Below are 15,947 nucleotides of genomic sequence, written 5' to 3'. Positions count from 1 at the left end.
TCACTCAGGTTTGTAGAAGTTCAAATAAGTGGTTCTCAAACTATATCTCAAGAATATTTGGATTTCATTCAAGACTCAAATCAGAAAAGACAAAATCAGAAAAAGTCTATACACCGGTTTAACCGACGCTCTCAATTTTCCATACGGCGGTTAAACGAAGTCAGCAGAGTCTGGACAAATTCAATACACCGGTTAAACCGACGTGTTTGAATTTAACGTCGGTGCATTGGTCCAGAGTTGGTTTTTCCAGGGAAATTCAAGTTCTATTCACCGGATTAACCGACGCTGTTTGAATCAAGACGTCGGTGCAATTGACCAGTGAAATGGTTTTTCAGAGGAATTCAAAAGTTGTACTCACCGGTTAAACCGACGATAGGTTTGAGTTAACGTCGGTGCAGTTGTCCAGAGACTTGATTTTTCAGTGGTTCAGTGGACAACTACACTCACCGGTTAAACCGATGCTACGTCGGTTAATCTGCCCCAGTTGTAACGGCTAGTTTTCAGAAGAGGCAGTTTACATTCACCGGTTAAACCGACGATGACAATGGGGGGTACGTCGGATTAACCGGCGCTACGCAGTTTTCTGGCAGCTTTTCTCCAACGGCTCTATTTGTGTGAGCTGCCTATATATACCCCTCCAATGGGTCATTTCGCCCACTCTTGACACCAGGCAACATCCAAACACTCATACCATAGTCAAGAGCCACCTTGAGCTTCATCATTCACATACTTGTGCATTCAATCAATCAAGAAGCAAGATTAAGGACTTGAGTAGAGAGAAGCTAGTGTGCATCCGCTCTTGGTGATCGGTTCTTGCTCAAGTGAAGGCCTTAGCTTGTTACTCTTGGTGATTGGCATCACCTAGGCGATCTTGGTGATCGAGGTGTTTTCTCGCGGAGCTTGCCAAGGATTGTGGGAGCCCGGAGAAGAAGATTGTACGTGGCTTGATCTCCACCACGCCGGGATGGTGAACGGAGACTCTTAGTGAGCGCCCTCGTCTCGGTGACTTGGGAGGTGACAAGACTCTTTGAGAGTGTCACAACGTGGATTAGGGGTGTGTGCCAACACATCGATACCACGGAAAAAATCCGGTTGTCTCTTGTCCACTCTTTATATTCAAGCATTTTCTTTCATGCAATTTATTCATGAGCTTGACTTAGAGATCATAACTTAGCTCTACCTTGCTAGGCTTTACTTTGTTTTTCTCTCTCTTAGCTTGTGTAGGTAGCTTAGTTATCCGGTTGGTGAATTGGTGCCCTACTAGCTTTGCATAGGTTAAGGTTGCCTTACTTTGTTTTAGAAATTGAAAAAGGCCCAATTCACCCCCCCTCTTGGTCCATCGATCCTTACACCTTGTCACAAGAAGAAGGGCCCTACGCCTCCGGCACCACCGCCTGCACCACCTGCAATGGGTGGATACTGCGGAGAAGGCTCAACGCAGTTTGCTACGTGGGGGTACGGCTACTAGGACTTCACTAGTGGTAGTGACATGCTGCATCGCTGTGTTTGTTCTGTTTTTTTATTGAATTTCCTAAGGCATGTTAGGTTAGTCCAGAATCTGTTTACCGTAGTTTGTAACGGGTTCTGACATGCCACTGCATGTGTGATGTGTTTTTCATTATCGTTGTATTATGATGTAAAATTTGGTGGTTCACATTACGTAATGCATTTCTTAGTTTTTATTTCTTATTTGTGTGATGTTTATTTGTAATGAGATAGCTGTGGACCACTTATTTATACACTTCAACGTTCGTCACTGATCACTCTCGTATTTTCCATTACATACAATAGATGGTATGTTTATACTTCGATGCTCCATTACGACTAAGTACGATTCAAACTCGATATTATGTACATGTCCAGTGAATGCAAGTTAGGTACGAGACATATATACAAGCATAATACAACATTAACAATACTAAATGCGAATACATCTTAAACCGATGAACATCATATGTTATAGATCATGGCATGAAATCATCTAGGTCGTCATCCCAGTTGACAGATGGTGGTGCTGCAGGTGTAGTATGGCTCGACGAACCTCTTGGCTTTCCCTTTCTCTCTTTTCTGGATCTACGTTCATGTACAGGGGGAGGAACATCATGTGTTGGAGGCCATGGTTTGGGGGGCATGAAGTCATCCATGTCGTCATCCCAGTTAACACAAGTTTGTGCTGCAGGTGGTGCAACATGACTTGACGAATCTTTTTGCCTTTCCCTTTGTATCCTTTCTGATTCTAGGTTCATGTACAGGGGGAGGAACATCATATGTTGGAGGCCATGGTTTGGGGGGCATGAAGTCATCCATGTCGTCATCCAAGTTAACACAAGTTGGTGGTTGAGGTGCTGAAGCATGACTCGACGAACCTCCGGGCATCTGTTCTTGCGCAGGCCAAGTACTATCACCCGAAGATCTTATCCACCTCCTTCGTCTAGTTTGCGGCATAAGTCCACCACCGAAGATACATACCAATTTACGGAAATTTGGTATCGTTTTGTTAATCAACTCCGTGTCCTCGGGGTAATCCTAGCATATAATTAAAAAACAATGTTACTGTTTCATAAATATTGATTCGAAATGACGGACGGGATTAGAACTGAATGAGAGTTACCTTAATGTGCATCTCATACACCTCTGGCCGCATCCATATCTTACAAGAACTTTGTAAGAATCCAATGATATTAGAATGATTTGCTAGTTCACATACTCTCATGTATATCTTCCGACGTTTTAGCAGGTGTCCCATTACATCTTGCGTCGTAATACCTCGAAATAATGTGAAATCTTTAAACTCTACTACTTTGGACAACACCATCTCTATCGTACCATCCGCTAACGGATCCAACTTCTTACTGATAACAAGATGGGTCATGATATCAAGTATTATACTAGATTTTTCTTCAGTCCATGAAAATCCTCCATAATTTGAGGTAGCCATTGCCTTATGCTGCAATATCAATAAGATACTGTCATAATTCTATTCTAATGTATAATTATTTTATTTGAAAAAGTCTGTAATAGTACTTAAATTGTAATACTAAACCAGTGTTCTAAAGCACCAAATCTAATTCAGCTAATCCACTAATTAAATTAAATTGTTATACAATATCAATGGATTCATACGGAAGTTACCTGTAGATTAGGAGTACGCAATTCGGCAGAGTTTCGCCGCTTTTCTTCTCCTCACCACTCTCTTTTTTCCTGAATTTTTAGGCTCAAATGACAAAGGGAATGACAGCAAATGGCGGCCAAGGCTTAAATAGAGGGGAAGGCCCTTGTCGCCCCCCCAACGGGCGACAGGGGCCTGTCGCCCGTTGGGGGGGCGACAGGCCCTCTCTTTTTTTTTCTCCAGAGACTTTGTTGCAAATTTGAAGAAGAAAAAAATTACATTTGAGCCCTGTCGCCCCTCATAGGGCGACCGGGGTATATTTTTGAAATTTTCCAAAACGGACATATATTTTTAAAATTTTATTTTTTTTAAATATAAAAAAGAAAAAACCGCGGTTCTCGCGGTGACGCTGTTTGCAGCACTGGAGGTACTATGCCAATGAACTCATGATGGGCTGCCACAAAGAGTTTCTCAAGGAGCCCAATGGCATTTTCGTGGAGACACTACTGGTGCAAAGGAGAGAGCTGCTTTGAAGGAAGTTTCTAGCCCAATAAGCCCGAACCTGGCCAACCGCGCACTAGAACTGGAGAACTGTCGGCCAGCTGAGCATTTGTCTCAGTACCCACTTAGCGGTACAGTGGGCCCGTAACACACGCAGCTCCCCGGGTTCCAGCCCAGTGTGCCAGATCATATCTGGGTCAGCCAGCACGACGTGATTTATGTTTTTTTTTGCGGGTAGTTTTTCTTTAGATTAAGTGAAAACCCAACCATCAGTGCGGGAGCCGGGTAGTGATTTATGGTTTGTTTGGAAGGATTATTCCGGTTTGGCTTCAGTTTTTCTACGCAGATCTAGCTAATAGCATAAAGTTATCTTCATATCTTAGTCTTAAAAAATGCATTACAAGCCGGACAAAATTAGTTTCTTTTTAACTTCTTCGCCTTTGGCCGTTTCGGGAGCGCTCTCTCAAACATCTTCTCCTTCTAATCCTCGAAAAACAGGCATCTCCTCCTCTCGTCGCGCTCTCCAACCATCCGTGCAGAGGCTACAGTGAGCGCACCTCCTGGTTGGCCGGGGCTGCGGCGTCAGGATCGAACACCCCTCGTCTCGAAATGAATGACGGTGCAGTTGGGGCAGTTAATTCTCCGCCCAGGCAGCTGCCAACGACCTGCGAACGACTGCCATTATATCAGGGCCATGTGTGGTGCTTGCACAATTCCGTCAGAATCGCCATTAGCGTCCGTCTAGAGCTCCACGATGGATCTAGGGCACGAAACGATAGATGCCAATGCCATGCGAGTTAAACGAAGAAGAAGAAGAAGAATTAGAGGCCCCAGGGCCGGCGGGGTTTCTGAAGCTACTAGCTAGAGAGAGATTGGCGCGCGCGAGGGCATGTAGGTCCCGGGGGCATTGACGGCGCCTGCCGCCCGTCCTCTGCCGACGGAGGCAGCGGAGCAGCAAGAGCCAGGCGCCGTAAATGGCGACGCAGCGGAGTGGCTCTCACATGGCTCCATAATCGCCGGCTGCCCCGTCCGTCCAAGCCTGAGATCGATGAGAAACACACAGCAGCAGTGTCCGCCCAACCTTGCCTGCGACCCCATTTACGCTCTAGCGCCGATCGAGACGATGCAGAGGCTGGTGCGCGCGACCGCAGCCGGCCGCCGGAAACCCGGCCCGGGCGACGAGGGAGCGATTCGGCCACAGACCGATCTAGAGAGAAAGGTAAAAAACGTGAGCCCCACCACTACCCAAATAAGCACCCTCCGAGGGAATAATTTTTTTCTAATCACCCTGTTTAAATATTTTTGGGTTAGACAACCCCAATCTAACTCTAACTCTAACTCATAGATCCAAACAAACTCTAACCCATAGATCCAAACAGAGCCAGTGGGTAGCTGTGCGGAGCCGCGGATTAGCGATGGATGGTTGGGGCCAAATCGCTATGGGATTATACCTGTGTCGGGCCGTCGCTCAATAGATAAAAGTTACTCTAGAGATAACAGGCTGATTTTCCCTAAGAGTCCACATTGACGGAAAGGTTTGCCATCTCGATGTTGGTTCTTCGCCAACTGGAGCTGTAGGTGGTTTCAACAGTTAGACTGTTGGTCCATTAATACGGTACGTGAGCTGGTTTCAGAACATGAGAGACTGCTTACTACGATCGTCTCGTCGTTTATTTAGAGTGGGTTAGTACTGGCGACACCCGTGGTAAAATGCCTCCCCCAAAGATGAAACCATGCTCGCGAGAAGTTCAAGGAATAGATTTAACACTCCCCCCAAAAGGTTCGACGAGCACTAGAGGTTGTGTTTAGTTCATGAAAAAATTTAATTTTAGTACTATAGTATATTTCATTGTTATTTAATAATTATAATATCCAATTATGAATTAATCAAATTTAAAAGATTTACGTTGGATGAAACAGTTAAACTGTATAATTAATTATTTCTTCAACTGCATTTAATGTTTCATACTTTCGAAGATTTAATGTAGAAAGATCTTAAGAAAAGCTAATCTCATCTTTACTTTAGTAAAGAAAAAGAGATGGGTACTATAATTTTTTTTGAAACTAGGACCTCGTTAGTTCCCAAAAATTTTCCAACAGTACCCGTCACATTAAATCTTTGAACACATGCATGAAGCAGTGGCGAAGCCAGCCCAAAAAATAACCTAGGGCGGAGTTCAATATCAAAATTTTCGCACGGCCAAAGTGATGCGCCAAAGATTGCTGCCCGGTTGCAAGCGCCCACGGTAGCGGTGCACGGGATCCGCTGACGCGGCTAGCGGGTGTCGAGTTGGGGTTGCAGGACAGACTGACGGACGGACGCGGAGCGCCATCATGCAACGACAGCAATGCGTCGGCGTGAGTGCCTGAGCGGGACTGCAGGCAGGGGGGTGGATGGTGAACTGCCAAAGTCGCCAGCAGCGTCTGATGGCAAGAAGACGCAGCGTTGGGCTGGGGCTAGGCTGAACCTCTTAAGAGGCTACAACCCACTCGACCGGACGGTCCACGAGATCACGAAGTCCTCTCGTGCAGTGCTCCATTGGCCCAATCTGAGTCTCGCAACTCTTGGCAGTAGATGACCGTCGTCCTCACATTCGGGGGAGGGGGCGTCATCGCACCGTCATGAGCCCCGATCGGAGTTGAGAACGGGGGATATTGTCAGCACCCACGAACCGGAGGAAGCATCTACCACTATGGACAGCCCCACCAGAAAGCTAGTGTTAGTTTTGGTGGCAGCGAATGGGTTCGCTAGATGTGCCTGCGCGCACGTATCAAGCCCAACCCATATAAATGCAAGAGAGTCGCTGGTTAAAATACCGAGTGCATACGAGGAGGAGTATCGAATAACTTATATGAACTCTTACTCTTTACTCAAGTAATTTGTCCTTTGAAAGTTAATTCCTTGTTCTCCTTTGTTCTTCTTATGTTTCTCAGATTCATCCTACTTCTTATTCTCCGCTACCTTTGTTGTTAACAGTATGCTCTAAATCTCGTCTAGAAGCACCTAGGGCGGCCGTCCGGCCTCGCCCTAGTGGTGGCTCCGCCACTGGCATGAAGCATTAAATGTAGTTGAAAAAATAACTAATTATGTAGTTCAACTGTAAATGACGAGACATATCTTTTAAGCCTAATTAGTCTATGATTAGACATTAATTGTCAAATAACAATGAAAATGCTACAGTATTTAAACCTAAAAATTTTCGCAAACTAAACAGCTTAACATGGATATGCGACAGCCTGAAACATGAAGCATATACAGCGTACGGGTTACGGTAAAAAGTCTCTGAAACTTTTTAGTATTTAGAAGTATTAAATAAATGTTAATTATAAAACTAACTGTAGAACTCTAGGGTTAAACTGCGAGATGAATCTAATGAGGTATATTAATCTATGATTAGCGAATCATTGCTATAGCATCACTGTAGCAAATTATGAATTAATTAGGCTCATTAGATTCGTCTCGCGAATTAGCACTCAGCTATCAAAAAACATTTATAAATAGATTTTATTTAATACTATAAAATAGTAAAAATCTTTTTGATGTAATAGGGACCTATGAAAAAAGTCTGGAAGCCAAACAGGGCCTAATAGTCCCAAATCGGCTGCCGGCTGGGAGGCTGCCAACGCACCGTTCGATGAAGGAGGTCCCACAGCTATTCAATGTAGCACTCCTCACCAAGCTAATAGCAGTGCGCACAAGCCTCTGCGCCGGCGGCGGAGAGCGAGCACGTAGCAAGTCGTCCGCCCGGCTTTCTCTCTCCGTTTCTCTCACCTCCACGTCGGATTTCGGCCGTATCTCACCCATTACTATACGCTCTTAGCTGGTTATTTCTCGCCCAATCCGGGGCAGCCAAGTAGTCGACCGGACCCAATCCGGAGTTCCGGACCGGGCCTTGCCACGAACCAGGCCTTGGCTGCCCGGCTCGCTCATCAGTCGAGGGCGTGTGGATCGTCATCGCACATGATGATGGGTTCTTTCTATTTCAGGGTTCTGTTTTCTGAAAATCTTTTCAAAGCACAGGTGCTAGAAGAGAGGCCAGGACCTATTTGAGCTACCCAAAAACAAGCCATGACCAGACGTTGCGAGACAGGTGCAGCACCGAATTGAAAGATGCTACAGCTTCTCGTAGTAATTTACCCCAGTGATGCATCTACCAGCGAACCACATCTTTAACTCCTCCCCTGAATGCACTCAACCATCCCCGTAATAGTAACATCCCCCTCCGCTATATAAACCCCTCCACGGAAACCCTCGTCTCCCCCACACCGCAAACCAGCCAATCACAGACCACACACCCCACTGCGCTCAGGCCATCTTCTTCTCGTACGAGTAGTGACCGAGGGAGCTAGAGAGCAGGCAGCAGCAGGGATGGCTGGACCGAGGCTCGCGACGCTGGCGCTGGCCGTGCTCCTGGCGGCGGCCGTGGCGGCTCCCCCGGCGGCGGTGCGCGCGGCCATTTCGTGCAGCACCGTGTACAACACCCTGATGCCGTGCCTGCCGTACGTGCAGATGGGCGGCGCGATGCCCCCGCAGCCGTGCTGCGGCGGCATCCGCAGCCTGCTGGCGCAGGCCAACAACACCCCCGACCGCCGCGCCATCTGCGGCTGCCTCAAGAACGTCGCCAACGGCGCCTCCGGCGGGCCCTACGTCACCCGCGCCGCCGCGCTGCCCAGCAAGTGCGGCGTTTCCCTGCCCTACAAGATCAGCACCGACGTCAACTGCAACACGTACGTGCCGCCGCGCCCGTGGGCACACCCACAAGCTGCTCTACGCCGCTATGCTGTCCTCATCTTGTTCTGAGATCGTCCTGCTATGTTGCTGCGTTTCTGACGTGCTAGTTGTGACTGACCTTTTGTTTTTCTTCCTTCCTCTCTGTGCATGATGCAGGATTAACTGAGGCGTCCGGTGCGAGGAAATTCATGGCGGAGAATGAATAAAATGATGCTAGTATTTAAGAAGATAGAACGGATGGACTAGTGGATCGAGGTGTGCTTGTCTCTAGTCTTCGTCGTTGATGGTGTTTAGGAATCGTCTGAAGAAGTTCCCCCTACTGGAGCGTCTCGTGGATGTTCCCGCGAGCATAGTCATGAACCTGCGTGTGTGCTTCTGTGTACCATGGCTATGTATTTCCTCGTCAAGTACCTATTGTTGCAGTATCATCACCGCCGTGTGCTTTGTTAACGTTACTCTAAAAAACACCCCATGCATGAAACTAAACTATGGCATTGGCATGGTCCATTTCAACTTGCCATAGTTAGAACACACCGGACAACAAGGTCCTCCGATGCCCAGGAAACACATCTGAACTTCTTGGTATAGCTGGCTCCCCCTGTAGTCGAAGTTGCAACGTATGCAAACTTTATCTCAGCTCAAGTACCCTTTCTCGGTGAGCCGGTGCTCCACGAAGCTAGCATGCATCCTAGTGTGAGGTCATCTTCATCTTCCCGAACCCAAAGGACGCCGACTTCCTTGAGAACGTAGATTTGAGTTGCATTTCAAATTTTGCATGATGGTAGATGTTTGCATGATCTATCCGTTCATATTGTTGTTGAAATTTTAGATGCAATTAAAGTTGATAACACGGTAACACTGAATATGTTCTCGTGTTCACGAAGCAGCTTCGACTTCCAAGTTAAGGCCAATTTGGGCCGGCCGTGTCACGGGGGCTTTCCGTCAGCCGATTTCAAAAATCAAATCCACAGACGTCGTCCACGTGCTTGCAGATTGAATTTTCAAACAGCGAACGGCTAGTTTCTTTGTTTCCCTTGTACTCTCATACTAAATCAGCGAACGGCAGCCCGCCTTCTTTCCTGCGATGCATCGTGGAGGGAGAGACGTTCAGGTCGTGAACCAAGCTCACCCTCTGCCCCGGGTTGGGTTTTTTCATTTTGTCATTTGTTGTTTTCAGTCCTGGGCTTTTTTTTTTTGCTTCTTTTTGTTTTACTAGAATTTGGGCTTCCATTCGTTTTAGGCCCAGTGTGTCCGTCTTTGCTGCCGGAGATTCCTACATGTGTTCCGAATAAATATTCTTCTACAACTTCTTCCATTGTTTAACATTATTATAGCATTTCCAAGAGTACCCAAAATACACTCCTAAAAATCAGTTTTACCGAAATAATCTCAAAACATCTCGCGCTCCAACGGTGCCCAAACCTGGTTGCTATTTACTCGCGTTGCCCAATCCTTGCGGCAACCGAGGCCAAATTTCCACCGCTATCTCGCCCTTCCATATGCTTGATTGTGGCCGGTGGCTGGTGCTAATTTGCTATGAGAGTACAGTATTATTGACTAGTTGGTAGCTGATAGTTGGTGCTGATTTAGTATGGGAGAACAGTACTGCTGGCTGGTTGGCTGACAAGCCAAACGAACAAAGCGACCATATCACCGTCTTTTTTTTTCTTTCTGTAGCCTATCAGCCCCTCAGCCCTCTCCGCTCTCACACCGAGCTGACGCCCCCATCTCGCAGGCGGTCGCGGCGGCCATCCCCGGCAGGCATCGCTCCAGGACAGCCTGCTAGAGACCCAAGCTACATGGCTACACATGCGCAAGCATCACAGGAGCTAGGAGAGGAAATTTGTTTCCCTAATGCATCTAGTTCTTGCGCAAGCCTGGCACCAAGGAGCGATGAGATGCAGCTCGAGGAGTTAGGGTCACTCGGTCGGAAAGAAGAACGCCGGGATGCACTTGAGGCCTCGTTTATTTTTTTAAGTTTAAATAAGTCCTATCACATCACATGTTTAAACACCAATTAGGAGTATTAAACATAGACTTCCAATATGACCCTGATTTCAGAACCACGATATATCTTAGAATTAATGTAACGAAATGAGTTCCAATATAAGTATTTTATAATTACTAAGATATTCAACATTTGTAATAACAATTTTAGCATTTTAAATAAACTATTTTCAACATTTTGCATTGAAAATATTGAACTAGTTTTTGCAAAATGTTGAATTACGTCAATAGAATTGTTGAATATAGTCTTTCAAAATATTGAAGGTACAATTATATTCACCATTTTGACAATACTACTTCAACATATTTGTATAATAAGATACCACCGTCGTGGCACAGGGCGAGGTTGGTGGACTTGGACAACACGCGCACTGTTGTGCCATCATCGAACATGGCTGCGGCTCTGACGCCGGCCTCAGCCCAGATCGAGGCAGAGCTCTCGCTTTCAAACGCCACTGCCGTTAGTGGTGGAGCCAACCCCAACAGCTAGGTGCTCATTCCTCTTTCTCCTCCTTTCTTCTTTCCCTTCCCTCCTCCTCTTTCCTTTTTGCCTCCAATGGAATTCTTGGGGTAGGGGGCTCAAGCCCCCTCTGCCTCCACATTGAAAGAACCCCTGAAAAACCTGACTGCACTTATTGGATCGTACTGCGGATGTTGCGTTCGCTTCCATCTGTGCCCAAATCGAGCAATCTTAAGCTACCTAACTGTGAACTTTGTCACGCGACACCGGACCTGATCAAGCCAATGAATGGAAGATGGGCAATCTGAAGTGCAGCCCTGTCGAGATCCGACAAGAACAAGCAACTAATCTAAAAAAATACCGATTAAACAAGGAAAGGTGCATAGCTAATGTCCTGTTTAGTTCCTAAAATTTTTTGCAAAGTACCCGTCACATCGAATCTTTGAATACATGCATGGAGTATTAAATGCAGTTGAAAAAATAACTAATTACACAACCTAACTGGTTAGCACGAGCTGAATCTTTTAAGCATAATTAGTTCATAATTGAATATTATTTGTCAAATAATAACAAAATGTGTTACAATAACAAAACTCAAACTTTTTCACTAACTAAACACACCCTAAGATGTAAAGCGAAACCACTCCTACATACTCCCAGTTGCTATAGGCTGTGTTCAATTCGCGAAAAAGTTTGGGTTTTTGGTGTTAAAGCATATTTCGTTGTTACTTGGTAATTAATGTCCAATTATGAACTAATTAGATTTAAAAGATTCATCTGGTATAAAATAGTTAAATTGTGTAATTGATTATTTTTTCAAATATATTTAATACTTTATGCATGTGTTTGAAGATGCGATGTGACTGATACTCCAAAAAATTTTCTAGGAGCCTTATTCGCCCGGCGGACTGGGATTATAACCCTGCTACTCCGATTTAAAGTCACAAGGTTTACTTCTTGTTTTCACATACACGATGAAATTTTCACTCTCCCATACAAGATAAAGGGTAGAGTTATTTTAACTCCGCTACATTCGTAACCTGCCAACGCTTCAAGAGTACGTCCTCTTCAGAGTTTAACAGTTTAGTTGAAACCCCGTCAGTCACGTGCCTGACAGACTTTTTTTTTTTAGAAAATCGGGATTATATTTCACATAAATTTTTGGTAGTTTACATCTCAAAACTTACAAACATAATTCTGAAAGTAAAACAAATTACATCCAAATACTTGCAAGTTTCACTATATAAGAAAGCCTCATAGGAGACGCGGGTTTTTTTCGTCTCCAAATTTGTGTCTCTGATGTGAAGCCATAGGTGACGCGTTTTTACAACCCGCATCTCCAATGACCCCTCACATAGGAGACGCGAGATGTGAACCCGCATCTCCTATGAGAAGTCATAGGAGACGCTAGTTGTGAACCCGAGTCTCCTATGACATCATAGGAGACGCGAGTTATGAACCAGCGTCTCCTATGAGAAGTCATAGGATACGCGAGTTGTTAACAACTGTCTCCTATGATGAATTAAAAAACAAAAAAAATAAAAAGCATAACAAAATATACCCTTATATACACCATATATACACATATTTTATCATTCTTTACATCACAAAATCACATATTTTATCCACTGTATACATTACAAATGCAATCCTAATCTATTGAACTCATACAAATTCACTGTATACATCAAGGGAAAAAACAGTCTAGTATATAATATCGTACAAAGCAAGTGGGGAGATGGCATTTCTTGTATGAACCACTGAAAGCTTTCTCTCATTTCTCTTCACTGCAACAAACATTCAGCAGAATATAACCTAAACTTAGAAATTAGCTTTCGAAATAGCACACCAGAAAATCAGCAAGTTTGATCAATACTGCCTGCACATAAAAGATAATGGAAGGAAACTTACCGACAAACCCAAACCCAACCAGACCCCAATAGTTGTAAGGCTGAGGAAATAAACCCTTCCCTGAAATTAGTAAACGAGCCAAAATCCTTTTCAGTCTGATGCAAAACACCTCCCTCAGGTAAGCCACCACCTTCTGGTAGAGAGAACAGTAGGCATAAAGACACTTACCGTTAATTGATCAACTAATCTGGTAGTACATTTCTTCAAACCAGGAAAGGAAGTGATCTTCTCAAGGACTATTGAAATAAAAGCTGGTAATTCACCCAAGAATTGCTTCGAATCAAACATGTTCACCTAGTCATCCATCTGACACAAGCGAAAGCAAATGGATTGTTATTCACACCTTAAGACATTATATATGTGTTATGTGTAAAAGAATATTAGGATTCTTTTGCTGAGATGGACAAGTATGTAGACATGAGTTTAGAGGAAATCAGAGCTGGACATGTATGTAGACATACATGTATTTATGTAAATAGGCAGTATATATATATATATGAGTTTAAATGACCAATGCTATTTACTGATAGACAAGGACAAATGAAAAATGCTCTCCCTTTTGCTGGCAAAAAAAAAAAGAAATACTGGAAAAGAAATGGGCCACCCCGCTGCCAATCTGATGCCCTCAAGGCATGCTGCCATTTCTGCTTCCTCGGCATGCCTGCAATGAAACAGGATCCACCAGGCTGAGTTTAGGATGGCCTTCATAATCTCACACAACAACCACAATACGACATCCTCTATTTCAGGTTTAAAGGCAACATCAACATTAATTTTGAGAGTACCAGTAAGGGGTGGAACCCATCTCTTGTGTACAGTTTGTTCATGATGTTTTACCTCCTTTCTCTCCATGACAAGGAGGCTCTCTTTACCTTTTTCATCCACCAGTTGCTCTGCTGGGTGCCCATTCACCAGCATGAGCAACCATTCAGGACTTGTGTCCTCTGCTGGCAGCACACGATAATTCCACATACCAGAGGATAGTGCCAACACATGTCCTCATCTCATGTGGACACCTGATACAAGCATGAAATGCATCTTAGGCCTACTGTCGACATATATGAGATGTATCCTGCTGCCAGAGCTTTTGATTGATAGTTCAAAAATTAGATTTAATCAAATCATGTTTTCTATCGTATATATGAATCAAGCATCTTACCATGATGCCAACGCATGCTAGAAACATGAGGACAATATATATCTTACCAGAGCTTTATTGGATGGATGAGTTTCTGCCATTTCAATCATAATCAAGGTTTTAAAAAACACTAGACGCTAGGTGAACGCTAGCCTATGGTTTAGAGTTTTTTGTGATTAAACGTAGATTAAACGTCTTTTGTGATTAAACAACACTGTGATTGAACGCAATGCTAGGCCAAAGTTTAGAGTTTAATCAAGATTAAACGTAGTTTTAAAACGTTTTTTAAAACAGGGAATCATATTATTGTGTTGTTTACCTGATCAAGAGATCAGATGAAATTAGTAATTCAGATAAGAGCATTAAATCTATGGATATAGAGAACAGCAGGAAATATAATCTCAATAATTCAATGAATAATTTCAGGAAATGATGATTACTGAAATCCAACCTATCAACTTTGATTACTGAAAAACTGTAACAAACTATCTGAAAGCAGGAGCTTTACTTCTTTTTCCAGTTAAATCTGCAAGGAATGAAAGGCTTCTAGTGAGATACTCTGAATAGATTCCCAGTTAAAGTCATCTGAAATAATACAGTCAGACACTTGTTGTCATATGCCCCAGCTAGAATTAACAAATATGGCTATGGTACAAACTAATATTAACCATTAGAGCTCAAACTAAATTAATATCTTAAAGGAACCAATATCCGAACAGGCTGTGGCTATTACAAGAGACTGGTCCCAATTTCTAATTAGAATTGTCGGTAGGAATAGGAGACTGATTATACTAAAATTCTCAACCACCTGATGATCATTGCTGAAATGTGCAAAGGAATGAAAACTGAAAGCTCAGTTCATCACAAAAAGGCCTAAATTGAATGGCTCTACACCCAATTGACCAATGAGCTGTAAAATCCAGATTTCCCCAAATCTGTAAGAGCCCAAAACCTAACCCTAGACACGAAACCTCCTGATGGGATTGGGATGCGAGGCAGGGAGGGTCCTTACACTCCGTGTAGTGGACGTAGTACTTGTAGTCGGTGGGGGAAGAGGACGAGGAGCCCTTGCGGCACTCGATGACCTTGACGGGGTGGAGCTTCTGGCCGCACCACCGGCACATCACGCGCGTGCACACCTCCAGGAGCAGGTGCGCCGCCCATGACGAGGACGCGGCCGAGGACCACAGCCTTCTCTCCATACCTCCTCCGTTCGGCGTTGCGCTGGCCCCGTTGCACGCAGTGCCCCCGTGGAGGGAGGAGGCGTGGGGATGAGGTGAGGAGGGGAGGAGGATGCAGCGGAGCGGGGAGAGGAGGGAGGGTCGCGGTGGCGGGGAAGAGTGGAGACGGCGCCGGCGAGGCGGGGAGAGGAGGGGAGGAGGCGGCGGACGGGAGGAAGGGAGGCTGCGGCGGTGGGGGAGGTGGAGAGGAGAGGGAGACAGAGAGAGAAGGGAGGGGGTGGGGCGGTGTGCAGTTACTGCCGCTGACACGTGGGCCCCACGGCGCATGGGCCCACACGTCAGCGGCAGTAACTGCACGTGCAGTACGTCACTGAATCTCAATCCGTGGAAGTGAGGGGGAGCGGACGCAAACCAGATTGTATAAAAATTTCGGGTCCGGGCTACACGTATAGGAGACGCGTGTTAGGAAGTCACGATGAATTTATAAGGGGGCGTTTAGTTAGTTGGTGAAATATTTTGGGTGTCATGTCAATGTTTGACCAGATGTCGGGAGAGTTTTTCGAACACTAATTAAAAAAGTAATTTCAGAACTCACTTGGAAACCGAGAGACGAATCTTTTGAGGCATTTGACCGCACTATTAGCACATGTGGGTTACTGTAGCACTTATGGCTAATCATGCACTAATTAGACTTAAAAGATTCGTCTCGTCATGTACATCCAAACTGTGTAATTAGTTTTGTTATTTAATTACATTTAGTGCTTCGTACATGTGTTTAAAGGAGAGGTGAAAATTTTTGGGTGAAAATTTTTGGGAACTAAACGGCCCCTAAGAGACGTCGGTTTACAACACAAGTCTTCTATATATATACACATACACACATAGGAGACGCGAATTATTTGTAGAAG

At 44.8% G+C, this 15,947-nt stretch overlaps 1 protein-coding gene and 1 long non-coding RNA gene across 13 annotated transcripts; one reads left to right on the top strand and one right to left on the bottom strand.

Moving 5' to 3' along the window:
• The first annotated feature begins 7,865 nt into the window (after positions 1–7,865).
• LOC120676204 (non-specific lipid-transfer protein 1-like) lies at positions 7,866–8,792 on the top strand. The gene is made up of 2 exons (XM_039957433.1): positions 7,866–8,338; positions 8,499–8,792. The coding sequence occupies exons 1-2, from the start codon at positions 7,980–7,982 to the stop codon at positions 8,506–8,508; spliced, it is 369 nt and encodes a 122-aa protein (XP_039813367.1). The 5' UTR covers positions 7,866–7,979; the 3' UTR covers positions 8,509–8,792.
• A 3,558-nt stretch (positions 8,793–12,350) lies between these two features.
• On the bottom strand, positions 12,351–15,293 carry LOC120673130. Of its 12 annotated transcripts, none has more exons than XR_005674522.1 (5): positions 14,871–15,258; positions 14,310–14,384; positions 12,889–14,177; positions 12,721–12,780; positions 12,351–12,596 (listed from the first exon to the last, which is right to left on the bottom strand). It is a non-coding gene; the product is annotated as an uncharacterized LOC120673130 (long non-coding RNA). The 12 variants fall into 12 exon arrangements; XR_005674524.1 differs by having other exon boundaries at positions 14,367–14,384; XR_005674520.1 differs by lacking the exon at positions 14,871–15,258 and having other exon boundaries at positions 12,889–13,026; positions 13,306–13,381; positions 13,506–14,864.
• Positions 15,294–15,947: the final 654 nt, after the last annotated feature.

This window comes from Panicum virgatum, chromosome 5N, assembly GCF_016808335.1.
Source record: "Panicum virgatum strain AP13 chromosome 5N, P.virgatum_v5, whole genome shotgun sequence".
Taxonomy (NCBI): domain Eukaryota; kingdom Viridiplantae; phylum Streptophyta; class Magnoliopsida; order Poales; family Poaceae; genus Panicum; species Panicum virgatum.
Note: the sequence above shows the minus strand (reverse complement) of the source record. Positions and strands in the feature narration are given on the sequence as shown.